Raw genomic sequence first — 27,926 nt, 5'->3', positions numbered from 1 at the left:
GACCAGTAGATACCTAAACCTCAACTATGAATAACTTTGTATATCCTTGTAGCACTGTAGCACTGTCTTCCATTTGTTCATCGATTTGCTCGAGCAGGTACCAGTAACATCTACATTGTGAGACTTATTGTTACTGTTTCTGTCATATCGAATACGCCACCGGTAGCTTGCCAGGCTCTGACTTGCGGGCGGGATACTCTTGGTAGCTTACTGGGCTCTCCGAGAGGGATGGAGGAATCGAACCTGGGTTGGCTGCATGCAAGACATACACTCTACCCGCTGTGCTATCACTGCAGTCCATATATCCTTGTATTTTAATAAAAATTAAAAAAATATATATTTTCATTCAAGTTTTTTAGCCCTCCTCCTTACATGATCTTACAAGGAGGGGGGACACTTGAGACATGGCCAGGATTTTATAAGGTAGAGCTCCTCATGAACAAAATCAGTGTCCTTAAGTGTGAATGTGTTTGCTTCCTCCACCCTACGTTCCACATCAGGAGACAGAGCAGCAGCTTTGACCAAAGAGGCCCCTACTCAGGGCGTGACCATGTGGTACCTTATCTTAGACTGCCAGCCTCCAAAACTGTGAGAAATAAATTTCAGTTGTTTATAAACCATCCATCTTATATGGTATTCTGTGATAAAAACCCAAATAGACTATATATTTGTCAACCAATCTTGACAGCAAAATCAGTTCTGATTTATTTTTATAATTCCTTAGCACATCAAGAACAATGAATTGTGAAAAACTGAATTTTCCCTGGGATTCTGACTGTTTCAGAACTTGAAGATGTTTACAAACACTTTTTTTTCTCCAGTTAATTCAAATATCAATGGTTCCTAGAGGAGGAATATAGGAATCAGGTGGTGATACTGTCTGCTACATGGTAGCAAACTAGTAAAACACTTAAGAAACTCCATTGATGAGTAGATTCTTGAACATATCTTGGAAAAGTCTAACTTCTAAAAACATTATACATTTTGGTTTTGAAGCCAAACCACATGGTGCTCAGAACTTACTTTTGGCTCTGTGCTCAGGAATCACTTTTTTGGGGGGGGGGGGTGTCACACCTGATGATGCACAGGGATTAATCCTGGCTCTGCTCTCAGGAATTACTCCTGGTGGTACTCGGGGGGCCATATGGGATGCTGAGAATCAAACCCTGGATTGACAACGTGCAAGGCAAATGCCCTACTCGCTGTGCCCCTCAGGGATCACTTTTGATGGTGCTTTTTAGACCATATGTAGTGCCAGGGTTCAAACAGGGGTTGACTAATTGCAAAACAAGGACCTTAACCCCTGGATTATCTCTCTAGCCCCAGACATATACTGACAAGACCGTCCTCTATCCTCTGAGATAGAAATGAAATTTTAAAAGGAACATTTTCTCAAGAGTGAAAAGTCAAAATCTAAATTACAAATCCCTAATTCAGAATGGTCTGTTGAGACTCGTTATGAGCATGTTTTAATCTTAAGTGCACACTTCATTGAGATGGAGCTTGGTGAAGGTTGCAGGATGCCATTGGAGTTACTGCTTCCAGGCAAAGTCTCTGCTTTAAATGATCTACCACTAGATCCAGGCATTAAGGTTTAACTGAAAAACAACTTAAAAACAAACAAACCAGTTTGGGGGAGCACTAATCTACCACAGTAATTCCTAGTATTAGAATAGAATAGAATTACACAGCAATAGAATCTTATCATGAGGGTCAAAATTTTTAAAAATGATAAATTCAAATGCAGACACACTGAATTCACTTCCTCTGGGTGGAACACAAAACTATAGACACTGAGGAATGTCTCCCACTCAGCCAGCTTTGGAAAGTTTTTATCTATTAGTTTTATACTCAAAGTGTTTATCAGCACCACGGGGGAATTTGTTAGATCACAGGACCTGGGACCCCCAAGACCTTTTGAATCAGAACCTGCATTTTATCAAAATCGCAGATGACTTTCAAGCACATTATTGTATAGATCTTACACATCCTTCCCATCTCTTGATATGTGAGAAAGCTGGTGAGGAAAGTTAAAGGATTTCTCATAGTGAGAGAAAAAAAGAACCAGACCTCACTGTCTTGGACTCTATATTCTGCCATACTACATTTATGAGCTCTTACAATTTTTGTTTCCTGATACAAAGGAAATACTGCTATTTCTTCAGAAAATGGTAAAACAGCAGCTTAATTTAAATAACTACTTAATAACTACTCAATACCACTGTATATTAATTCCATTTCTAAAGATCATATGTAAACTATGAGGTCAATAGTTCTGGGTGGCAGAAAGATTGTGTCAGGCCAAGATGTAGCCCAGTACCGAAAAAGAAGAAGTGGGAGGAAGAGGAGAAAAAAAAGGAAAAAAGGGAGGGAGAATGTGAAAGGATAAGAAAGGTTGTACTTATAAAATGATAAACAATATGAAAGTGTATGAGATGTTTCTTTCCTTTATACAGCAATTCCAGAAAAGAATGCCTTTCTTGATTCAGGGAGACAGTGAACATGCTTTGCTTGAGAGCACCAGGAATGATCTTAAGCACCAGTGGGCATACCAAAAATCAAACAAAACTAATGTTATTTTTCTCATTTTTTTCCATCACTATGTCTATGTGACAGGATTTAGTTGTTTGGGGCCAGGGTCGGAGGGGGTGGGCGAAGGGGAGGTGACATCATTTTTTTGTTTGTGTTTAGGAAAATTATACCCTTCTCTCATCCAGAAACTAAAAGGGCATTAGTAATGGCAAACATTGCAAGGGGAGAAGCTAATTAGTCATCTCTTTTCTCCCTACTTCTCTTCATCAGTTTTGGGAGCCCAGAACCATGTGGGATTTGGGTCAACCCCAGGCTCTCACATGCAAAGTATACATTCTAGCTCTTTGAGCCATCTTATCAGCCCTGTCTCATCATTTTTAATGAAGTATTTCACAGCACAAGAACAAAGAAACTTTGGATATTTTGAGAAGTGATAAGACACACCAAAGAATTCTAGAGTACTGAGGAACAGATAATGCATGGAGTGAAGGTGAGAAGGAACAGATTTCACAGAAGAAACCAGATGAAATAAAGAATATACTTGCAATGATTTATAGCATTTTTCCAAAGTCAAAGCCTGCTTCAGGAAATTCACTGATTTCTCTATGAAGTTATTCATTCAGTTCTAACCTTGGACAAACTTACAAAAACAAAAGACATCACTTTTATTCTTAAAGTCCTAAAATCTTGAGGCAGAGTTACTCTAGCACTGGGGAAGATCAGGTAGAAACTAGGCTGGGGCTGTTTTGAACTGCTCCTTGTCACCCAGGACTCATCGAGGAAGGATGCTATTGAGGTGCTCATGGCTCCAAGTATCACTATCCTCCATGGTCTTCTGATTCAAAGACCTCAAGAATACATATTTCAAAAATCAGTGGCCAAGAAGGGGAATTTGAAGTTCAAAAGAAGGTCCAATAAAAACCATGTACCCTTTCTACAAAGGATTGACTGCAGATAAGGTGTCAACAAAACTGATGGTCAAATATTTGTTATTATGAAACTAGGCCAAAAACATTAACAATAAGTCTCACAATGAGAGACGTAACTGGTGCCCGCTTAAAAAAATTGATGAGCAATGGGATGATAGTGACAGTGACAGTGACAGGTTTAACTTGGGATTTGACTTATATCCCAAAATTCACTTCCTTTCCTGTCTGAATCACTTTCATATTAAAACCTGAAACTCTGTTTCTCATCCATAAGAACAAACAGGCTGCTATTTTCTGACCCTCTGTAGTAAAAATCAGAAATGCCCTGTGCACTCCATCACACTACACTTAGTCTTCATTAGCTTCATTCTTTTCTTCAAGGGAATGAAAACAGTGCTAAATAATAAAGCGACGGTGCAGGTGACCTTGATCGTTTCATTTCAAACCTCGCTCTCTTTCGATTTCCCCATTATCAAGGAAATCTTCCATATGTCAATCAATGCTTGAGCCAAAACCCTGGAAGTCATCCATCTAGTTCATCATTAAACACTAATAATTTTACCAAAACAAACCCCTCTCCCCTCAAAAATGAAGAGGAATGTAGCATACACCTGCTTCTCTTCATCTCTATTGCTATTATCCCACTCCAAAGTCACCATCATCTCTTGCTTTAACTATTTCTAGTCTTCCTCACCTACTACTCCTCTCCGCTTGATCTCTCCAAACAACTTGTCAGATGTTAATTTTGTTTTCCATTGCAATTGGAATATTAAAACTGATTTTCTCTCTCTCTCTCTCTCTTTCTCTCTCTCTCACATGTGTGAGCGTGAATGCATGCACGCACACACACACACACACACACACACACAAAACACAAGGCAATTCAACTTTACCTGTTTTCTACCTCTGAAACTAATTTCCTCTTTCTCTCCTTAGGGCTACTCACATGTTTTTTCTTTGTTTGAAATATTCTCCTAGCTACCTCTTACTTTAGGTTTCAATTTCTCACTAATTTCTCAGGCTTTCTGTAACCTCATCTCCAATCAAAATTATTCACATTTTATCAAAACATGTGCCTCTTTCCCTTCAAAATGCTTAACACTATTTATAATTATATATTTGATATAAACTTTGTGACCTTGGACTCTGGACTCAATGGGACCCGGAAGCAGAGATCCTCTGCCTGCTATCCCCAATCTCCAGTAACCCAGGAATCACAACCATAAGCTACACCCTGTCTCTTCATTGGCCACCTTTCAGATCTCAATGGCTGCTCCTCCCAGACAGGATTATAAAATGAGGCCCCCATAGCCATGCCACTGAACTCTGCACCAGGGTGTTTCACTCAGGGAGCCCCAGAGGGGGGCGGGTGAGAACCCTCCCTATCCCAAGGTACCCAGCCCTGGCAGCCAACCTCCACTGCCCAACCGCCACCACATCCCAGACCACTTTCCAGACACTCTAGCCGAGCCTCATGCATGAATGAAGTCCCATGGAGCCCAGATAATGAAGAACTTTGTGACCTTGGGCTCTGTACTCATTATAAGACATTTCTTACCCATTTCCCATAATTACCAAACTATATTTGAGGGAGTTCAGACAGTAGGCAACAAATCATAGAGAGTAACATACACTCTTGCACAAGCAGAGTCTGGCAAGCTACCCGTGGCATACTCGATATGCCAAAAACAGTAATGATAGGTCTCATTCCCCTGATGCTGAAAGAGCCTCCAATCATTGGGAAAGATGAGTTAGAAGAAGCTGCTAAAAATTTCAGGGCTGGGGGGGATAGAGACATTACTGGTGCCCACTCAAGTAAATTGATGAACAATGGGATGACAGTGATACAGTGATATTTGATGTGGGTTTACTGAAAGCTTCTCTTGCTTACCAGATTTGAAGTTCCATAAGGCCAGGGATCATGTCTATTTGTTTATCACTATATACCCAGAATGTTTATTAAATTACACAAGTGCAATTTAAATTTCTATTTAAATTCATGCAGTCAATTAATAATTATTTATTGTCAAAAGTCTAAGTAAGGGCCACAGTAGGTATTTTTCTCAGATAACTGACAGTTCTCTTAGGTCTTTCCAAGCAAATTTCCCTTCCCTCTGCAAACTCATGAATTTAAATCATAGGGCACATACTTTTCTTTAAAACTCTTCTGAATTAGTAATATCAAAAGATATATTTAGTTACATAGAACAGTAATAGAATAATGTAAATATAGCACATCTTATTTGGGTTAAATAAAATGCTGATTCAAATGGTTAAATGAAAGAATGATTTATATGTCAAACATTTATAATGTTGATTCTGGTAGGTGCATTGCCAATTTCTCTATATCAACAATATAATGTAAGGCTATTATCTTTCATGTCCTTATAAAATATAACTTTTTTCTATAGCTTGATGGAAAATAAATATGCATGTGCGTGTGCACATAAATATATATGTAGATAAATACACTTTGTACCTTCCACAATGAGAATAATTATTACATAACAATGTTGCCAACATTAAGTAGACCAATATTGTGGGAGTTTTGAAATATGCAAAATCTGTTAATTTATTCGAACTTATTCAGCTGTCATCAAAGATAAAAATATGCCTCTACTTTTCATCTCCTTCAAGATCAAAGGTACATTTTAAAGTTTCTGTGTTTCTTTGATGACATTTATTTAATCTTTTATGCATCTACCCAAAGTGGTTCAAATGCATCAGCTATTTCAACGTGTATTTTATAAATCCTAGTAGGAATAATAACAATTTCATTACATAAAATATCTCCACAAACAACAAGAAAAGTATTTCAATACTTCAAAGTTTCTAGTTTTAATAGTTGGTGTTTTGTTCATGAAAAGATGAGTTTCTAAAAAGTACACTGGTTAGAATAATTAGAAACAAAATAAATCTGTGATAGCAGTCTGTGATTCATAATCCCACAATAACAGAAAACCTTCACCCTGATAACAGTAACAGCACATCTTAACTGGATTTTGTTACAATGAAATTTTTTAAAACATCTAAGGCCATTAAATATTCACTAGTTATATAACCTTGCACAAAATCTAAATTAGTCAAAATGCACTTAATGGAAGAAAAGTATTACATGTTTAGTGTCAAGTCATTGTTTTTCTGTCCTGCAAATAAACAACCACGTTTTTGCAAAATAACTGAACCTTTTCTGAAGGAATCAATATATTTTATTTGAAGTAACTTTTTAAGTTAGCCAAATATTAATGAGAAGATAACTGATAAAGGGGACAAGAGATAGTACATCAGCAGGTAAGATGCTTGCCAAGCATGCTGCTGACCCAGGTGCATCTCCTGACCACCCCAGGAGAGAGACCTAAGCACAGAGCCAGGAATGTGCCTTGATCACTGCTTTGTGTGGATCAAAAAAGACAAAATGAGAATAATAATAAAGTTAATGAAAGCTTTTGTCTAACCTATTCATCTAGTAAAAAAGACAAAAGGGAGCTTTTCTGAAAGCATTTACAATTCAGTTAGTTTCCTACAGGTTTGTCCTTTTTAAAAAAGCTTTGACTATCTGTGCCTTTAGCTTGTTTAAAGGCAGGGTACAGATCACAAATTTATTTTTCTCTGTATCCATATTTCACTGGGTCGATTACAAAAAGAGTATGATTTTTGCAGCCTTCAGCTTTGTCAAGAACTGCCAGTTAATGAGGTAAAGAGAACTGATGCTTCTTTGACTCGAAGACTCTAATAGCTTTTATTGAAGAGAAAGTTGTTTATTTTAGTTTTATTTTCTCTTCAAATAAGCTCTTAATAGAGTGAATCCAATCATTTTCAGATGAGGTCAAATCTACCAGTTTATGACTAGTATGACAGTCCCCACTATTTTTTAATTTGCTTTTGGGGGGTAAAAAGAAAAGATAATCTCCCAGAGAATTTGGAATTTACTACATTGAGAGAAGATACAAAAAAGTGGATATATTTAAGTCCTTAATGCAAGGAATCAGCACAAAACATGACTTTGCCCAGCTTTTCCAGTATCTTTGCAATGTGGCTGTTTTAATGAGAGCTTCAATATGTCTCTATTGGTAAGGTGTAGGGTTAGGACAGGCTAGGTTGAGACCAAATTTCTTTGTCCTTTCCACTTGATCCCTTTGCCTCTAAGAATTGTTAGAGCTCTATTCTCTGATCCTTGGAAATGCCCCACACTACTCATTATATGAATGCATGAAATCTATATATAGAAAGATTACTTGTTATCTATATGACTGCGTTAGCTAAGAGAACATGCTTTAGAAAATTTTCTTTAAAAAGTAAATGTATCAAACCTTTCAATCCTCATACTCAGAAGAGAAGATAATTATCTCTATTAAAAAACATTTTTTAACAGTAACTCCTTTGTGCAAAATATATCTATGTATTTGCTGCATATGATGTCAGTTATGGACATGCTTCATGCCTTGAGATGGATCAGTAGAATCAATGAGCATAATTCACTTACTCAGCATATAAAATTTATAGATTATACAAAATAATGTGTGGCCAAATTCTTACTCCTAAGAATTGTTGATATGGCTGGGAAGCAAGAATAATATTATACTAAATGGGAAATCAAAAATAACACTATGATATCTAAACTGGAGCGATAGCACAATGGGTAGGGCGTTTGCCTTGCATGCGGCAAGACCCGGGTTTGATTCCTCCATCCCTCTCGGAGAGCCCGGCAAGCTACTGAGAGTATCCGGCCCTCACAGCAGAGCCTGACAAGCTACCTATGGCATATTCGATATGCCAAAAACAGTAACAAGTCTCACAATGGAGACGTTACTGGCGCCTGCTTGAGCAAATCAATGAACAATGGGATGACAATGACAGTGACAGTGAACCATAAAACTACTACTAAATAATTTATTTATACAATCTACAAATTTATAATCTTTTTGTATAAAATAATCTAGTTTTTAACTCTTTAGCAATTAGAATAGAATATTTTAGAACGTACTTAAACTTGACATCAAATAAGAAGAGAAAATAAGCATGAGACCATTTATATGTTTTCCTCTAGTGTTGACTTGAGTCCCAGCTAATTTGTTCTATACAAAAAATGCAATTTCCATTTTCATATGTCTGCACTGATTACACATTTTAAACTATGCAATTACTCTCTTAAGTTACTTAATAGATTAGGTCAGTATTGTTTTGGAAAAAAATATGAATACTTGGTTAATTCAAGAGACAGAATGAAAAATTAGTACTGGTGCTATGTGCTTTTCACAATGGAGGATGTAAAAATATATGTAATAATCCATATCCTTAAGGAGCTTATTTAATATATCCACATTTTCATAATGTCCCAGTGTTATATGATTTCAATATATATAATTCTCTAAACTGCTAAAAATATGTACCTACCTGCTAAAAATATGATCTCAAATAACTCAGAAAATCAAGAGGACTTTGTACTAAATATTTATATTTCTCTCATTAGTTCATACCACAAGAAATAAATACAGTCCAACAAAATTTCACAGAGATTTTTTTAACCACTCTTTCTTTCTAAATGTTTGTTTTGTATTTCATCTCCTCTACCATGTGAAAACTTATATCAGAAAAATATTATCTAGAATATGTAAAACATACCCATTTAGTAGCAATATGATCCATGTATAATCAATCCTAAAATTTCTAAAGAAGACAATAATTTCTGTGACAATATTATACTATTTAATTAGAGCAAGTATCTATCATGACTATTCCTTTTTCAGTTTTAATTTGTCATACAGAATGAGAATATTTAAATGATTCTTCATAGTCATTTTTCAGTGATAAAAAAATAAAATGAAAGAGGTTCATGTCATAAATTAACCTAAAGTATCTCGTGGAACAAATAGGATTTTTAAAAACATAGTTATAGTACAATTGGCTAAGAAAATTATATCTTTATGGCATAACTATATTTTGATATACATATATATTATAATCTGATTGCCACAAACTTTTTAACATATCTTTTTGTTTTTATTTTCTTGTGTCCAGAACATAAGATGGAATTCTTTTTAAGTTCCAGTCTACCATAAGTAAAGGAAAAATGTTACATAAATATTCACTTCTTAGATTATACCAAAACTATTTTCCTTGATCTCAATTTCCATGACAATGATTTTCAATGGTTTCAGATTGTGATTTGTTTTCATGCCTATTTGATTCATAACATATACATATATTTTTAAAAATTCCTATTAAGTACTGTATAACAGAGCTACGAGGACTCAAAATATAGTGATGACTTCAATCAGTGACACATCATGGCGTCCCAGAACACTGCAGGAAGTAACCCTGGGGACTCTAACACCACTAGGTCCCCAGAATGAACCATCAGCCACACATTGCCCTGACCACATGGAGAAGCCCCAGGAACCCCAAACATATCTGAGTATGACCCTGTTATTTTAAAGTGCTACATAAAGAAAAAAATTTTAATTTTTTTCTTCAAAACAAATTTTGTTTGGAACATTTCAAAACATCTCTCCATATATACTACTTGGTCTGATCAAAAAGAAAAGAAAATGCCTAAAACTAAGATTCAAACTTTCTGATTAAAGGAAATGAAGCAATTTGAAGGAAATGAAGAAAAAGTAAATGCTATACTTATTTCAAATGTGGTTAAACCTATTTCTTTATGTAAGCTGTTTTTATTAAAATCACATTGTCACAAAATGTCAGTCATCCTTAACTAAAAAGATTGTAATAATTTGAAGAAATACTTTTCTTCATTAAACTTCCCTACACGTTATAGACACTTTTTTCAAGAGTAACAACAAACAACATTTTTTGTGCCAGTCAATCAAATAAGAAAAAGCACAAAAAAATCCCAGATACTTACTACTTGGTTCACCTGTGACAGAACCTATAGTGACCTCTTGTGGTACATACTATATTCAGAGCTCTAGAAAACCATACATACTTTTTTCCTAAGCTAGACACTAAAGAACACAGAAGCATTATTCCTCCACACTAGCAAATAGCTGTTCTTAACAATCAAAGTAAAAGATAACCATTAAATAAAACTAAAAAATTACTATATGGGAATCCATTCAGTTGTTGCCAAATAAGATAATCATAGCTATTTCTTGCTTATTGAAAAATAATATTTTTAACAATTCTTTCAGTGAGGCAATTAAAGTGTATGGATTTCTTATATACCTTACTCCTGGAATCCAGCAAAAATAGCAAAGAAATTTCTAGGAAGGACAAAAGTGTCCTCTGATAAGCATCTTTTCAGTCAGCAAAGTACAACATTCATTCTATAATGGAATTTAGGATTTAGAGACAATCCTCTATCTTATTTATAAAGATAGTTTAGGAAGCGGTCAATACAATTGCAACTTTAATGATGTTTTAAAAGTAAAAGTGATTCATTACACAATCTGAATAAGCCAATGCCTCAGAAGTACTATGAATTTTTATTAATATTTTTCTGAATAAGTGGTTTAGATGTTAAGGAAAATCTTTCAAGAAAAAAATTTAAGAATTTCTACCCAAGCTCCCAATTTTTCATCACTTCTATTAAATGGAATGATATTTAAGATTATTATTCCTTTTCACTTTGTTTTTAAATCACTGGTTCTCTATTTCCTCTCCATTCGATTCTCAGATTTCAATATGTTTCAAGCTCTAGATTTTACAAATATTAACTATTCCACAAAAAAATGAGTTGTCCTATAAAAACTAAATAAATAAATTTCTGTGCAACCTATGTATTGCAAGAAAATTGGAAATACAATATATTGAGCATCTTCTCTTGAACATTAGTAGTTCATAAAATACTGCCACTTCTATTTTATTCTTTCCTGAGCTCATTTTTTTCTCTAAAGAGAAAAACATTTCTAGCTTAATATTAAATTAATGCTTAAATATTAAAGAACAAGCATTTACTTCTCTTAAAAAGACATTAGTTTGAGAGGGCGCTTTGTGGTTTTTTGAATTAATTAATTTATTTTTATTGAGTCACTGAGATACACAGTTATGAAGTTGTTCATGATTGTTTTTCAGTAGTACAATATTCCAACATCCATCCCTTCATCAGTGTACATTTACCAAGGACATTAGTTTTGTAGTTCAAAATGGGAGTCTAGTTTAGTCTCTAATCATTTCTGCCCAGTTGTTGAAAAATTTAAAAGAATACAATGAAATGGGTGTCTCAGAGATATAATCATAAAGTATTAAAATGTTTTGTTTCTTACCCAAAAGACCTAAACTCTTTCTTTCAAATATATATACCCTCTACTCAGAAGTTTACAGCTTTCTCCAACCCAGTATTTATTGGGGAACAGCTTGCAGAACAATTGAAATTTAAATAAGGAAATATAATCTAATAAGACTCTAGACAAAAATATTCAATAAGCATTTTGTGATGGGGGAATTTTCTATGAGATATTGCACAGATACACTGAATTTACCAGACAGTTCACAAACTTACCTTTCTGCAACTTATTTGATCATAGTAACCAAAACTAAATTATCTCAACCTTTATATTGCAACTATACTTTTGATTTTTATACTTCTTAGAATAATAATGTGTTCTCTATGTCTACTGGATTACATACTACAATTCCTTTTTATGTGTTCAAAATGTATCTTGTCTTTATCTTAAAACTGAAAAGAGGAATTCCCTACTTCTACTATTTTGGGATTTGGCTATAAAGTATATGTGCATCCTTCCTACCAGTGGTCCTCATTATTCTATTTTATAGACTTTGAATCACCAGTTACAATTCAAAATGCTTTCCCATAAGAGACTAAGTCAAGTAAATAAGGAAAATAAAACTCTCATTTCAAGGAGTGTAAAATGATCACAAATAGGCTATAAGTGCTACTTTAAACCACTGTTATGCTAGAAAACTGCAACTAAGGATTCTAGAACTTTGTGAGGAAACCTCAGTTTAAAAGCTATACTGAGATATACTCTACATCTTATTCTTTTGTTGGAAATGATCAAGAAATTTTCTGTCAGATTTCTAACTGACCGAGGTTTCAGTTCACTGATGGTACACATGAACAAACAAAACAGAAATCATGATAGTTTTCTCTTTGTATTTCATTGTCTCTCTCCTATTTATCTTTCTCTCATCCTCTCTCTCTCATGCACACACACATTCATACCACAGGTACATGCGAGCGTGCGCATACACACACATACATATTCTGCTCTTTGTGGGTATGTAAAAGTGATAGTTCTCTTCTTCATCTGTCATTGTATATTGGTGAATACCTATCTGTTCATATATCTGTATTTGCCTATATATGTTTCTAAGTTCATAAGACTATCAGTGTAAGAATAAATTATATCCATGACAAGACAATGTTTTATCACAAAAATAACCATTTCATGGGATAAAGGTAAATAGATGTTATGAGACTATCTTTCTTTATTATTTAGTATATTGAAAGAGCTGGATCCATTCTTTCTTTTACCACAAGGTCTACCAATATTTTACATTCATTGTTGCTAAGTTAGTGAATAATGAAATAAATTTTATCTGCGACAAACCAAATCTATTTGAGAGGATCCTGAAGATTTCTCTACTAATCTCAAATAACTATTCAGGATATATTTTTAATTTATCTACTAAATCATATAAAAATGCAAACAACTATGGGCTCTCCAACATGAAATTGTTGATCAATTTAATACTGTAATGGTCAATTTCTAAGACTCATCCTACAAGTGGTACCAAGATTTTCAAATTTCCAAGATTTTATTATACATATATGTACACATATACACATACATTACACATATGTATAATATTTATAGTAAGCAGGGGCTTACATAAAATATCTTAAGATATTTCAAACACAGCTTAAAGGTCATAGTATTAAATGTTAGTCATTAATAGTTACAAGTGGATTAAAATACCATTATAATTTTTATTCACACTTGGTATTATCAATGGGAAGGAGAACTAAACCTATAAAACAACTATGAACATAAAGTAAAAAAAGAAAAAAATCCTTCATTAATTTGAATGGTGGTTATAAAATGGAAGCAATAGAAACAGATGTTTTAAACCACATCAGGTAAGTTTTAATTTTGTGGTATTTGAAATAAAAGATTCTAGAAAATGACTCATAGCTCTAGTCCATAAGGAGTTTAACCAAAGATGCTATGTTAGTTAACTTCAGCACAAGAATTCTCATCTTCTTTTTCTTCACAGCACAGAACAACAGAAAGCCTGTAGGCTGTATTTTTAAGGCCTTCTCTGAAAAAGCACTCTCACTGACTAAACTGCACAGAGTTGAGATAACCCAAGAGGATGAGAAAGCTAAAATAAGACTGGTATATCTTAAATAGCCGATTCCAATAACCTTTACATTTCCCAAACTGCTTTAATAGTAATATCCCCTTGTACTCAGTTCTTTATATAATAATACAGAAGGTAATATATAAACACAGAAGAAATTGTCTGCCATCACAAATTTGTATTTACTATCTATGTAAAGAATTTAAAACACCTATGAAACCACATTGGGTGGCTAAAAATATTATAGTCATTTTTAAAACTAGGCCATTCCTATTAGTTAGTTTTTAATCCAAAAAGTCTGCTCTATACTTTTATAGTATTAAGTACTGACCGAAGTAGAATAAAGTCGTAACTCTCAAATTAAAAGCAAATCCCATATCAGAGATTTAGGAAAAGCACTTTGGGACTCTTTATAGTCCCAAAACCAGGAAAAATACTTGCAAGTCTAGTTTTCCAAAGATACTAACCTAAGAATTAGTATAAGAATTTACCAACTAATTGTATTGAATTATTTATTATTATTTAAGTGGTCTTCTGTCTTACCCTAGGCAAAGAACTTCTTGGGAACTGGTGTCTTAATTTTTATCTAAAAGGCCCCACTGAGTGTCGGGTTTTTGACACCCAAATAAATATTGGTTCAATGAGTGAATTAATTAATAAGTAAATAATGAATTATAGAATTGCATAAAGCATTTCCATTACTTTGGTTCATGTTCCACTGCAATTAATTTGCAGAAATGTCTTTCATATAATTCTGAAAGAAATGAACTTCAAAATAGCAAACCTCTGAAGGTTTAGAAAAAACTTAAAGGACACTTTACATATCTAGTTTACAAATTTGAAAACAATATAGAATTTAAAACAAGTACACGGTGTAAAAGGAACAGCTAATAAGGTCTTAAAATAGGAAACATATGAGCATCTCATTTAAAATATCTTTAAGAAAATGAATTTATGAACGGGAAGCCTTTTAAGATCTCTCTAGGGCAAGAAAAGACTAACATAGGTAGCAAGAAGGAATGACATTTTAAGACTTCTTTCAACAGTTACCTAAAAAGCAATTGCTATTACTTCCCTTTCTACATTTCTCCTGATTAAATCAAATCAAATGCATCATATAAACATAGACCAACGAACAGCTTTTTAAAAAAAGACTTTAAACACAAATTTAATCATAGTGTTTGCTTTTCCATTTTTCAAGAACTGACTCCTTTGAAAAACGGTTTTGTGCTTGTGCTTGGAGAGTAGGTTCAACTCCACCTACTCTTCAAGCACAAGGTTCAATTTTGGGGGCCACTGGGCCCAAAAGCTGTTCCAGAAACAGAATTTTAATAGGAAACGACCCTTGCAGTATTTCTAACTCGAAAAGCCTTCCATTGTCCTAACTCTAAGAATGTGATCGTCTGCAACCTAGTTGGGGGGAGGGGGGATAATGTGGGGGCAGGATGAGCAAGAAAAACACTCTTCACCAAAGCAAAACTCTTCTATTCTCCAGATGTACCTGCAGGAACCCACCAACCCACACCCAACCCTGTTGGTGTGGGTCTGGACAGGTGTGAGAAGGGTAAAAGCACCTCTTGGGGATGGGGATGTTAAGTAACTTTTCTCCGCCACCTAATTTCTTCCGCCACCCAAAGTCAGGTCCAAATGTAGTCACTGAAAACACCAGATCGGTCTGCCTGCACGACCCCCCACCCCGCCCCAGGGATGGGATGGAGAGGATGCCGGAGGGGGGGGGAGGTTGCGGGGGAGGGGGTGCGCGGAGGCGGGATCGAGGTGTGGTGGTAGTGGGGGGTAGGGGGGTGTTTCGAACTGCAACTCTTCTTACCACTGGAGCGCCTGACGATGTTCTCCAAAAATGTGTTCTGCGGTGCCACCAGCCCTCTCTTGCCCCCCGGCATCCTGGGTTTGGAGAGCTGCGGCCAGGATCCGCGGCGGGGGAGGGGGGGATGCAGGAAGAAAAGGTGGAGGAAGAGGAGGAAAAGGTGGAGAAGATCGAGCCGAGAGAAAAGGGGGCGCGGCGGCGGCGGCGGGGTCCCCTGACTGTGTCTCCAGCCCGACCCGGATGAGCAGCTCTGGGGAGGAGGACCAGGCAGTTCATGGTAGTAGCGCTCCCCCGGCCGCCGCTGCCCAGACTGTGGCGGTGCCGCACACGGGGCTCGGGAACTGCAGGCTCGGCGGGGCACAGTGCGCCTGCGCCGCCCCCGCTGTCGCTGTCCCGCCGGTGCTGATGCTGAAGCCGCCGCCGCCGCGCCACTCGCCCGGGCGCGGGCTCAGCATTTCTCCGCCAGCGTCGAGCCCCTTCCCGAGGGTCCCCGTCCCCACCCCAGGCCGCGGCGCCCCACAGCGAGACCTCTTGCCTGCGCCTTAGCCCAGCCCCGCTCGCGCCCCTGGAGCCCGCGGCCGTGGGGAGCCCAACTTCTGCGGGGCTGTGCGCCTCTGGGGGCCGCTCCGCCCTCTCCGGGGAGATCCAGGCACACGCGTGTCGGTCCAATGGGGCGGCAGAGAGGGGAAGGCGAGGCGAGAAGCGGGCGGGATGCCAGAGCTGTGGTCACATCCCCGCTGGTGACACTGGATTGGGGGCGGGAACCTGGGACCCGACTGCTTCCGAGGACGCTCCAGTCGGGCAGCAGTGTGGGTGGGTTCCCGCTCCAGCACAGGCTGAGAGCCAGAAGGGGACGCAGAGCAGCCACCTGACGCTGCTACCGCCCCCCTCCGGGCTTGGACGCCCGACGCTCCACCAACCAGCCCGTTAGCACTGGCCCCACCCGACGGCCAGGATCGCTGGCGCGCGCAGTGCCACTGAGCCCCAGGTTTGATGTGACGTGCCCGGGACCCAGGGCTGCGAAACTCCTGTCAAGAGTAGCGAGCTCAGTCACCGCTGCAAAGTTGCGGGGAAAGGTTGCACGGAATGCAATGAGTAACCGGGGGCGGGGGGGGGGGGTGTGAATTTACAGCGGAGCGAGGAGGAAGAGGAGGAGGAGGAGGAGGAGAGCTAGGAGGAGGAGGAGGAGGAAGAGTGCGGGTGGGCAGCGTGTCAAGCGGATCAAGTGAAGGTAGCAGCAGGGAATCTGCATGGGACTGAAGTGGACAGGAGTAGTTTCTATCAACGCTTCTATTCGTTGATAGAAGTGGAACGGTTAGCAAGTGTCCAGAAGCCGGGAATTTACCACGGAGGAAGGAAAATAGCCTGAGTGAGAATGGAGTGGGGAGACCTGGAAAGAAAAGGAGGCGCTTCACGCTGCGCTTCCATTTATCCAATGGTCGGAGATTGGCTGTATGTTCTAAGAACTTGTTACAAATATAAAATAGCAGGCTCTAGCCCAAAGCCAGGGAGGAGTTTGCTAGAAATACAAGATAGCAGGCTCTGCCCCAGAGCCAGGGAGCCAGAAACTCGACAGTTTGACAGTCTATTGTAATAAACTCACCAGATAAAGAGAGAGCAAACTCAAGTGTGAGAAGCCCGGATAAAAGGCTTCACTGCAAAAATTCCACCTGGGCCTGCTGGAAAACCACAGGCACAGGTGAAGTTTAAGCAGGGTCAAGGAGTGGAAAGGCTCAAGTGTTTTGTGGTGGGGTCAGTGACTGCATTAAATGGTGAAAGCTAAAGGTTAGATGTGGGTGTCCCCAGTTTCTGTGTCAGAGTATCCTAGGTGAGCCTTACAAGAAATGGCCAAAGCCAGAAGCAAGGGGAATCACAGGATTAGTATTCTAGAAAAACTCTTGCTTAGAACCAAGAGAGAGAAAAAAGGGCTTATTTGGAATTCTCTCACCAGTCACTCTCCCATGAATATCCAGGTTTAGGAAGAAAACAACACTACTAGAATTCAAGTTTTAGCTTAGGGTTCTTTCCAGCTCCTCCCAGAAATTTCCACCCTGTAGCCCAGAGCTTGACTATCGAGCAAACCCAAAGAGTTAACTGAAGGCAAGTTTGCTCTGCTGGAATTCTTTCTCCTTAAAGAACCTCAGAATTAAGAAACCCGGTGGAATAACAGTATTCCAGTTTCTGAAACACCGCTGGCAGTAGGAGTTTTCGGTCCCTATAGCTAATGTCGTCTAAATACATTGTCCTCACTATAGGTGACGAGGTGGGGGCGAGAGCTGGGAACCAGTGGGCCCACTCCCAGTTTTCTGTAACTTCTACCCCCAAAGTGCTCCTGAAATGGAGTCGGCTTAGGACATGTGTTGAGTGTGTGTTAGTGTTGGGCTGGGGCAATAGTCCGGCAGGGAAGACGCTGGCCTCTTACAGGGCCAACCCAGGACCGATCCTCGGCATCCCATGGGGTCCCCCAAGCACCGCCAGGAGGAAGCCCTGAGTGCCACCGGGTGGAACCCCAAAGAAATAAAAACCAAAGAATAAAAGAAATAAAATCCTGGGAAATACATTTGGGGAGGGGGCTTTGGAGCGGGCAGGAGTAAGTAGTACTGCGTCCTGGTGCTTCCGGGGGCTAGGTGTGGCACAGAGACAGATCCGGAATCCAGAGCAGTAGTGTACAAGGCAAACACCTCACTATTTCCCTGCACTGCCCCCTGCCCCAGTTTGTTTATATTTTTATTTTTTACCTATTGCCTTCCTGCATGGCAGAGCCTGACAAGCTCTCCATGGCGTATTCTATATGCCAAATACAGTAACAATGATGGGTCTCATTCCCCTTATCCTGAAAGAGCCTCCAATGTGGCACTGCTGGGAAGAACAAGAAAAGAGAGGTTGCTAAAAACTCAGGGCTACGATGAATGGAGACATTACTGGCGTTCGCTCAAGTGGATGATCAACGGGATGACAGTGATACAGTGATACAGTGATAGTTAGATAAGGAACTCTGGCACATGTTGAATCCATTACAGATCACCTGCCATCAGCTGCAGTCAGAGAAGTAGCTAAGGTTATGGTTCCCTCTCTCAAGATGATGCTGTGTGTAAGCAGGAGGGGAAAGAAAGCCCTTTCTAACTGGAAAATAGGACTTTTCCTTCTTCTTACAAAATCTGTGTTCCTGGTAAGTAGGATAGTTCACAGGTCTTGATTTTAGAACAGTCAATCATTTATTGACTGGGTTGGTGGAGTCAGTAATCTTTTAGATAGACACAGATATATAGAATATGTGTTCATATATGTCATCAATTACTATCCTAGATTTCTAACATAATTTTGTCTTCATCATTAACAGGGAATATTTTAAATCTACATGCTCTTTTGCACATCATCAGCTGCCCACATCTCGCCTCAGGGTATTGATATAAAAACTCGGCTTCCCAGCATTTCCCATCTAGTATAAATATCCCTGTTCCCAATCACTCCCCTGTGGGTGTATTAGCTCACACTTCCCAAAGAGGAAACTCTTTTGGACTCCATTAAGATACAGTCACACAATTACTGGTAGAAGTTTCTCATTTGTTTCCATCTAGAGATTTAATTAAAATGATATTTATCATTTTATCTTTGTCCTTAATTACTGCACAACTTTATGCCTTTGGGATCATTTTATTATTTTAAAAAATAGTGTTCATAACGTGTCAAATCTTTGCTTTATATATTTTCCTCAGTCTTCCGACTTAACTACTAATTTTACAGAGGCAGAAACAAAAATCAAAGAAATGAAGTACCTAGTCCAAAATGATATGGTAGTTTAGAGCCTATACTGAAATCACAATCAGGTACCTTAGTCCTGTAGCCAGAGATTCTTATAAACAATAGAAAATAATCTGATTTTAGCTGAGTGTGGTAACAACCAGTAGCAAGCAGCAATCTTTTTTTCTTTCTGGGTCACACCCAGCGATGCTCAGGAATTACTCCTGGCTCTGCATTCAGAAATCACTCCTAGCAGTGCTCAGGGGCCTATATGGGATCCTGGGACTCAAACCCAAATCGGCCATGTGCAAGGCAAATGCCCTATCCACTGTGCTATTGCTCCAGCCCCAAACAGCAATCTTTAATGCCCCCACTGATTTTATATCAATGGAGAGAAGGAAATTTTCCTGCATCAAGATGCATCATCTTCTAATCAAAATAAAGAAAAGGAAAATATAGCAGTACCGTATGGTCCGAATAGCCCTAAGGAGTGTACCGACAGATTGCAGCAAGGTGCCAACACAGCATTTTAAAAAGTATTTTGCAGACAGAGTCCATATGTTGTAACCAAATCATAGGAACTAACAGGTAAGGAAGACAAGAATCCAAAAGCTTCAATGTCATTCAAAGGACATCTTTGTTTAATTAGAAAACTTCTATTTTGTTTATTGTCATGAGGGAGCTTTAGTCCACACCCAGAAATGCTAAGGAGATATTCTTGGCTCTTCAGTCAGGAATTAATCTTGGCAGTGCTCAGGGGACCATATGGGATACTGGGGATTGAACCAAGTTGATCCTGTGCAAGGCAAATCCCTACCCACTGTACTATTGCTCAAGACACAAAATTTCCATTTTAAAGCATATTTATCTGTCCCTACTTCTCTTGAGGTATTGTGTGTAATTATAGTGATGACTTGGCTGTGAGAATCAAGATTTCCAATATCCAGAGATGTTTCTAACTCCCAAGTCACAGCTATGAAATGAGTGAAAGTTATCTGAACAGCAGGTGTATAGTTCAACAGCTACTATTATAAAAGTGAAGATTTGGAGAACTGATCTGTATTAGAAATTGATGGTTTGTAATCTCTGGGTTCACAGAATGATTCTTTTATTATGTACCCCTAAGGGAGTGAAAATTTCCCCCATCCCTACTCTCTGTTTTTTTTTCTTTTTGAATCATACCCAGTGATGCTTAGGGGTTACTCCTGGCTCTGCACTCAGGAATTACTCCTGGCGGTGCTTGGGAACTGTATGGGATGCTGGAAATTGAACCTGAGTAGACTGCATGCAAGGCAAACACCCTACCTGCTGTGCTATTGTTCCAGCCCCCCTACTCTCTGTTTATGAGCCAATCTTAGCATAGGTCTAAGTTGTTATTCACAGATGCCAAAAAAGTGATTCTGATAAATGTTAGAGAGATGTTAAGCTGTGTAAGGACATCTTCACAAGTTTTGATGAAATGATTTTTTTGTAGCTATTGCATAAATACTTAATTACTGATTTATTGGACTGGAGCAATAGCACAGAGGGTAGGGCATTTACCTTGCACAAGGCAGACCCAGGTTCAATTCCTCTGTCCCTCTCGGAGAGCCCAGAAAGCTACCAAGAATATCCCACCCACAGGGTAGATCCTGGCAAGCTACCCGTGGTGTATTTGATATGCCAAAAACAGTAACAACAAGTGTCACAATGGAGACGTAACTGGTGCCCGCTCAAGCAAATCGATGAACAATGGTGAATGACAGTGACAGTGACAGGGAGATAGGAAAAGGGCCAGAATATGCTCTCCATCCTGGCCTAGAAGGTTTGGTGTTTCTAATTAGCAGCAGTATCATTCTAACATTTCCTTCAGCCCAACCAATTTCCCAAATCTCACTTTCTTTTTTGCTTCAGCAGCTCCCTCTGTACCTCTCTCCAATAACTCAAGGAAAATACCCAAACATTACTCAATTTCTCTGCTTAAACAAAGTCTCACTCTTACACTTTCACACTTAGCAACCTCTCTCCTACTCCTCTAAGCTTTAGGAGATTGGGGAAGGCTATAGTGAAAAAGCATGAGTTCCGTGTCTAGGTCATAAGTGTTTGTGGAAAGTGGAAGATGGTGGTAGTATCAAAAGTCAAAAATTTTGATGAGAGTCACCCTCACCAAGATTAGTTGCAAGAAAACAGAATACAGCAGTATTACACAGAAGTCTAGTGTGTGAACTCTGGACCTAAATCTACCTAGAAGTTATCTTTCCTCTGCTACTTGTTAGCTAGACATATGATTCTAGGCAAGCTATCTAGCCTCAGTTTATTCTTCTGTATAATGGCAATAAAATTCATCATCACCATCATCATCATCATCATCATCATCATCATCATCATCATCCCTTTCATTGTCAAATTTCTCAAGCGGTCTCAGCAACCTCTACATTCATCCTATCCCTGAGATTTTAGAAGTCTCTCTCTGCTCGGCCTTCCCAACGATGCCATATTGGAGGCTCTTTCCGGGTCAGGGGAATGAGACCCAGCATGTTGCTGGCTTTGGCATATGAATACACCATGAGAACCTTGCGAGGCTCTCCCATGTGGGCAGGAAACTCTCAGTATTTTGCCAGTTTCTCCCAGAGGAAGAAGTTAGGTTATAAGATATCACGAGGCCTCGAAGCAATAAAATTAGGGTGTTGTATTTTTTAGGGCTGTTGTAAGGATTGAATAAATCCCTACAAAAATGACATTCATGTGATATCAGATTGTGATCAGCACTGGAAAGTATTTTCAAGATAAATGTGTAAGTCCTTTTGGCTCCTTTCTATTTTGATTTATAATAAAAGCTCTATGGGGTGATCACATTAAAGTACCCCAGTATTCAGCTGAATTTTTCACTTCCTTGAAATTATTATCGGCCCTGAAACTAGTTCTGGTCACTGAAATGTGAAAGGAGGTAATATGTGTTACTTTCTGGTGAAAGTAGATAAAAACTAGGTTCTCCACGCTTCTCTTCCTCTGCCTCTGTGGAATGCAGAGCAACACAAATAAAATACTTCCCAAAAGAGTACCTAGACCTTCTGTAAACATTACATAAGCAGGATGTAAGCTTGTGTTATGTTAAAACATTGAGGCTCTGGGCCTCTTTGTTTCCATTTCATACCCTAGCCTGTCTTCATTGGTGCAGGCTAGGCATTTCCTTTAGGGATGGGTAATTAGAGTAACAATTCTCAGCCTTGACTGTAAGTTAGAGTCACCTGGGAATGTATGATAGTTCTAAAGTCCCAGCTACTGTTATTGGAAACTAGAATCCAGAGACCATGTTGATAAGGGAGGCCTCTGATGAGTGCCTTCTCACCCCTGAATCTTGAAAAAAGCATGAGAGGGCATAGGAGAGTACCAATGTTGGTAATTGCCCTGCCAGGCCACAAGGAGATCATATACATCAGTCTCTTAGTTCATCTGCTTAATTTGCTTAGTCCATGCCACCAGGAATTTAGAAATCACATTAAACCATGCTACCCTGAATTTCAGGGGAACTGCAGAATTTAGGCTGGGACAAAAGTTAATTATTTTAAGTCTAGAATAAGATGTGAGTCACACACTCACACACACACACGCACACACACACACTTCTTTGTTGGAGAAAGGGCTCCAGGACAAGACACACTGTAGATAATAGCAGAAAGATGTACAAATACAATACATATATGACACAAGTTTGGGCACTCTTAAGGGAGTGTCACATACTGAATTGATTCTGTGCACAAGAGCTTTTCAGGAATGAATTAACTGCAAGGGATTTGATATTTGTAGTATAATTAGATGATGCTAAAGTTGCATATGCATATAAGGACTTCACATTTTCTCATATATTGCATGTACCATTAACATCTAGTTATTCATCTCACTCTGTGCTAAGCAATTACTCCTAGCAGGGATTAGAGGATCATATGCAATATGGGGAATTAAACTAGGATTGGCTGCATGCAAGATAAGTACTTAACTCCTATAAGTACTCCTTATACTCTTGGTCTCTGTGGTCCCTTTTATTTCTTATAGTAATTTTCCACACTGCCTTTCCTACAACAAATAGCCATGGCTCAGATCAACTAACTAAGAATTTCTGAGCATTATAATCAATCGGCAGTAGATTCAAAGATTTCCAGGAGCTTTCAATATGTATCCAGGTTGAAAGCCACCGTGTTAGAACAATGCTGCATTCTACAGGGTTTGCTAGAATCTAGATACTCAACTGCCAAGGATCAGGACTGGTTAGACTTGACCAAGCAAAGGCCCAGCCCTACTACATTAAACTATGAGTTTCTCTCCTACTGTTGGTACTAATGCTTTTAGGAAAGAAACACAAAACCTCTAGATTTGTGCACCATAAACTCATGACCTCCAAAGTTACCTTGACCTTAGGTAGCCCATTCCGCTACACATTCATAATTAAATTACCCCCCACCCCATTATCTGTAGCAGCCTTCTCAAAGCTTCTCCTATCTTCATACTTCACATTCTAACCTCTCATTCTTAGAAGATGATTCACAGAGAACAAGTCATGCTATCAATCTTTGAGACATTTGCCTTGCAAACTATCTCTTCTATCTTCCAGGTAAATATGAAGTAAAATCTCTCCAGCAGAGTCAAGGTCACTTCTGTCTCTGGATCTTATTCAACTCTATCTCACTTTCCCCTCATTCCTCTCTTTAACATTAGATCACTTCACTTGTATCACTTGTCATCCTGTTGATTGTCGATTTGCTTGAGCACGCGTCAGGAATGTCTCCATTTGTCCCTGTCGCATGCTAGTATAGGCCAATGGTATCTGCTCACTCCAGGAAGAGGAAGTGCCTCAGACCATTCATTCACATTGTTGATGAAGAAGTCTTACCATCTCGAAGGTGGGCAGCCACATGATCTTTTGACGTCCCATGGAATCCAGATGGTTACACCTCTAGTCCAGCGATCGTCTCTGAATCACATTACGTGTCCGGCCCATCTGATTTTTGATGACTTGGCAAATGAGACCATGTCCCTGACTCTTGATCATAGACCAAGGAGGTCGGAACTCTGGATTCCTTCTCTCACTTGAGTGAAACGTGATACTCCAAGCATAGCTCTTTTGATTCCCCTTTGGGATACCTGAATAGTGTACTCATGCTGTTTTCATAGGACCCAGATCTCTGAGGTGTATGTTAGTGCAGGAAAAATGGTGGAGTCAAAAAGATATGCCCAAGCTAGAGGTTCTTTGTCCTCTTAAATACTTCTTCAACGCTCTTGAAGGCATTCCACGCTGCTCTCTTCCTCCTGCACAGTTCTGGTGTCAAGTTGTTCCTCATGTTAAGTTCTTGACCCAGGTACACATAGCTGCTGCATTAGGAGATGTTTGTTCCATTGAGAGCAAATGGAATGTCAGGGACTATTTCATTTTTCATGAGCATTGTTTTGGTGAGATTCAGCTGTAGTCCGACCTTTCTACACTCGTGGTCGAAGTCAACCAGCATTTGTGCCGCTTGGTTAATGTTTGGTGTTATTAGAACAATGTCATCAGAGAAGCAGAGGTGGTGTAGTTGCTGACCATCTAACTTCACTCCCATTCTGTCCCATTCCAGTTGTCACATGATGTTCTCGAGGGTGGCACTGAAGAATTTCGGTGAAATGGTATCACCCTGATGAACCCCTCTCTTAATGTCAATGATCACTTCCTTGTAGAATGGTGAGATCCTAGTGGTGAATCCGTAATACAGCTCGAGGAGGATCCTGATGTACTGAGTTTGAATGCCCTGTTTGGCTAGGGCTTCAATGACCGCTTCAGTCTCAACAGAATCATTTAAGTCAATGAACGTTAGACAGAGCGGCATCTTGAACTCTCACGAAACTTCAATGAGTTTTGTCACTTTGCATGTAGTCAATCATGCTGAATCCTTTTAGGAACCTGGCTTGCTCGCATGGTTGTCCTTCATCTAGTGTTCTGCCTATTCTATTCAGGATGACTCGAGTGAACAACTTGTAGACGACGGACAACAGGCAGATTGGGCAATAGTTGCTGATGCCGTGGGTGTCTCCCTTCTTGTACAACAGAACGGTCCTGCTGGTTTTCCAATGGGACAGAAACATGCATACGGACAGGTAGTGTGTGAAGAGCCAAGCCAGTGTATTGATAAGTACTGGTGGCAGATTCTTCAGGTGTTCGGGTCTGACCTTGTCTGGACTGGGTGCTATATGCGTCTTTACCTATGAAATGGCATGTCGGAATTCAGAAGGGAGGACATGGAGAATGGCATATCCATCCTGCAGAATTTGGTATGTGGGCAGGTGGATGTGGCTGTCAAAGAGTCCAAGTAGAAGTCGTGAATAATCCTCTCCATTGCCCTTCTGGAAGATGTGAAAGATCCATCAGGATGTCGGAGGGCAGTTATCTTGGTCTTGTAGTTGGCGAAGGACAGGCAAGTGTTGCGAATACTTTTCCCGGCTTCTGCCACATAGGCCAACACTGCTGCTCTTCTCTCTTTGAGGTCTTCCTTTATCACTTCTCTGCACAGCTTTGTGAGTTCAGACGTTAGCTTGTGGTTGCCTGAGGCTCATGCCAAACCACGTTGGCAAATGACCTCACTCGAGAGTTTCCGAAGACAAGCATCTGTTTGTGGCTTTTCCATTCTCAGCAGTCTTCTCACAGTCAACATTTAATATGCATTATTAATGCTTCATTTACTAATATGTCCAGCTTTTTCTCCATCTTTCCTATTCCCTCATACTGATTTTTTTTCAGAAAAGTAGATTCTAGTAGAGTTTTCACTTCCTCACCTCCTAGTGACTCTTTAGCCCACTAGAGATTGGCTTACATCTCTTGGCTTCCCTGAAACACCTTTCCCAAATTCAACTGCTTAAGTTGCCAAACCCAGTAGTTGCAATTTTATTCTAATTTTTCTTTACTTGACATTTGACATTGACCTTATTACCATTCCTCTCCATCTGAAACTGCTTCAACCTAAGTCTAACTGATTTTAAGTACCGATTATATAAACTCGGCAATTTGGGTAACCTGAGATTTACCTGGAAAGAGCAGAGCAACAGTGTCTGTTTCAAATAGCTGATCAAGAATTACATGATATAGGACTAGTGGGGAGTCTTGTTTCTGGCTCCAAAATTGAAAACAGCGAAACTTAAAGTATGTTTCTCCATAAATTTGTCACACACATTTGCCAAAAAAAAAGAAAAAAGAAAATTTAATCCAGACTGTCATGAGGTTATTTGTAAACTTTCTTTAGCCCACTTGCTGTGAATATTGACATGTTTTGCCTCAGAAATATTAATATTTTTGATAACAGGGATTACTTTCATTATTCCTAAAAAGAGACATACAAATAAAGACATAAAGATATTCACAAATTTCTGAATTCCAAAACAAATCTGTTTCATGTTACTCTAGACACACCGCATAAACTGTAAGATTTGCTCTGGATCAAATGGTGGCCAGCTAATGAAATAGCGGCATTCCCAGAATCAAAGATCACCCTCCCCCAGCACAAAAGGCAGGACCTATGGCCCATCTGGTGACAGGAAAACACTAGGCTGCATTCCATGCTTTCTCACACCCATCTCCGACAGATAACAGAAGGCCAGACCAAGTTCACTGGTCCCACCAGTCCTACTAGTCTCTGTTCCTTCCTCCCCATTAACCCCCCGGCCCACCCAAAACAACTTAAAATCTGCTTATCCTTTTCTAAGGTGTGGCTCTACCCAGCCTCTTCAGAGGCCAGTAGCATCTTCCCAGGAGCACTCCCCAATAAACTTCTTCTATTTCTTCACTTTACTCTCTCTGTCCATCTGTCTGTCTTCACTGGCTGTGGTCATCCATCTATGTGATACAGGCTGTCTACAGTGGGACAATTCCACAGGAATTACTAATTCAGTATATACAAACAAATGGCACTAGAACAATAGCACAGTGGGTAGGGCATTTTCCTTGCATGTGGCTGACCCAGGTTCAATTCCTCGGTCCCTCTCAGATACTCTCAGCAAGCTACTGAGAGTATCCTGCCTGCATGGCAGAGCCTGGCAAGCTACCCGTGTCATATTCAATATGAAAAAAACAGTAACAACAAGTCTCACAATGGAGACGTTACTGGTGCATGCTAAAGCAAATCGATGAACAATAGAACAACAGTGCTATAGTGCAGTTCTACAAACAAATGGATCAAGTGGCTTTCCCTCTCCAGTGTTTTCTCTTTCCAAAATATCAGCTCCATCCCACTCACTCACCAGCATCAATAATTTCATTGCTTCTCTACCCTTCACCCCTACTTTCTTTCTTTCTTTGTCTCTCTCTGTCTACTTCTGTCTCTCTGTCTGTCTGTCTGTCTCTCTCTCTCTCACACACACACATACACACACATCTACAAACCTCCTCATTCGACCTTCCATATATATCTTTAAAATATCTACTTCCCACTATCTCCAATCTCCGTTAGCATTACTCCCTTCTCATTTAGGACTCCTACTTTGTTGTCAGGGTTTAGAATTGTTGTTTCCCAATTTCTCATAACTAAAGAAATGTATACCTATATCATCAGAATAGACTAGGTTACAATATCAGATAGTGACTAGTCTGCATAGATTATTTATAATAGCAAAAA

General features: G+C 39.2%; 1 protein-coding gene across 1 annotated transcript in view; it reads right to left on the bottom strand.

Annotated features, from left to right (window-relative positions):
• The window catches only part of KCNH5 (potassium voltage-gated channel subfamily H member 5), a 349,253-nt gene extending 333,186 nt beyond the window's left edge, over positions 1-16,067 (bottom strand). Inside the window, exon 1 of the mRNA XM_004612371.2 lies at positions 15,577-16,067. Coding sequence (XP_004612428.1) covers positions 15,577-15,649 — 73 coding nt within the window. The 5' untranslated portion in view covers positions 15,650-16,067. The remainder of the gene's footprint in view (positions 1-15,576) is intronic.
• Positions 16,068-27,926: the final 11,859 nt, after the last annotated feature.

This window comes from Sorex araneus, chromosome 3 (genome assembly GCF_027595985.1).
Source record: "Sorex araneus isolate mSorAra2 chromosome 3, mSorAra2.pri, whole genome shotgun sequence".
Lineage (NCBI taxonomy): Eukaryota > Metazoa > Chordata > Mammalia > Eulipotyphla > Soricidae > Sorex > Sorex araneus.
Note: the sequence above shows the minus strand (reverse complement) of the source record. Positions and strands in the feature narration are given on the sequence as shown.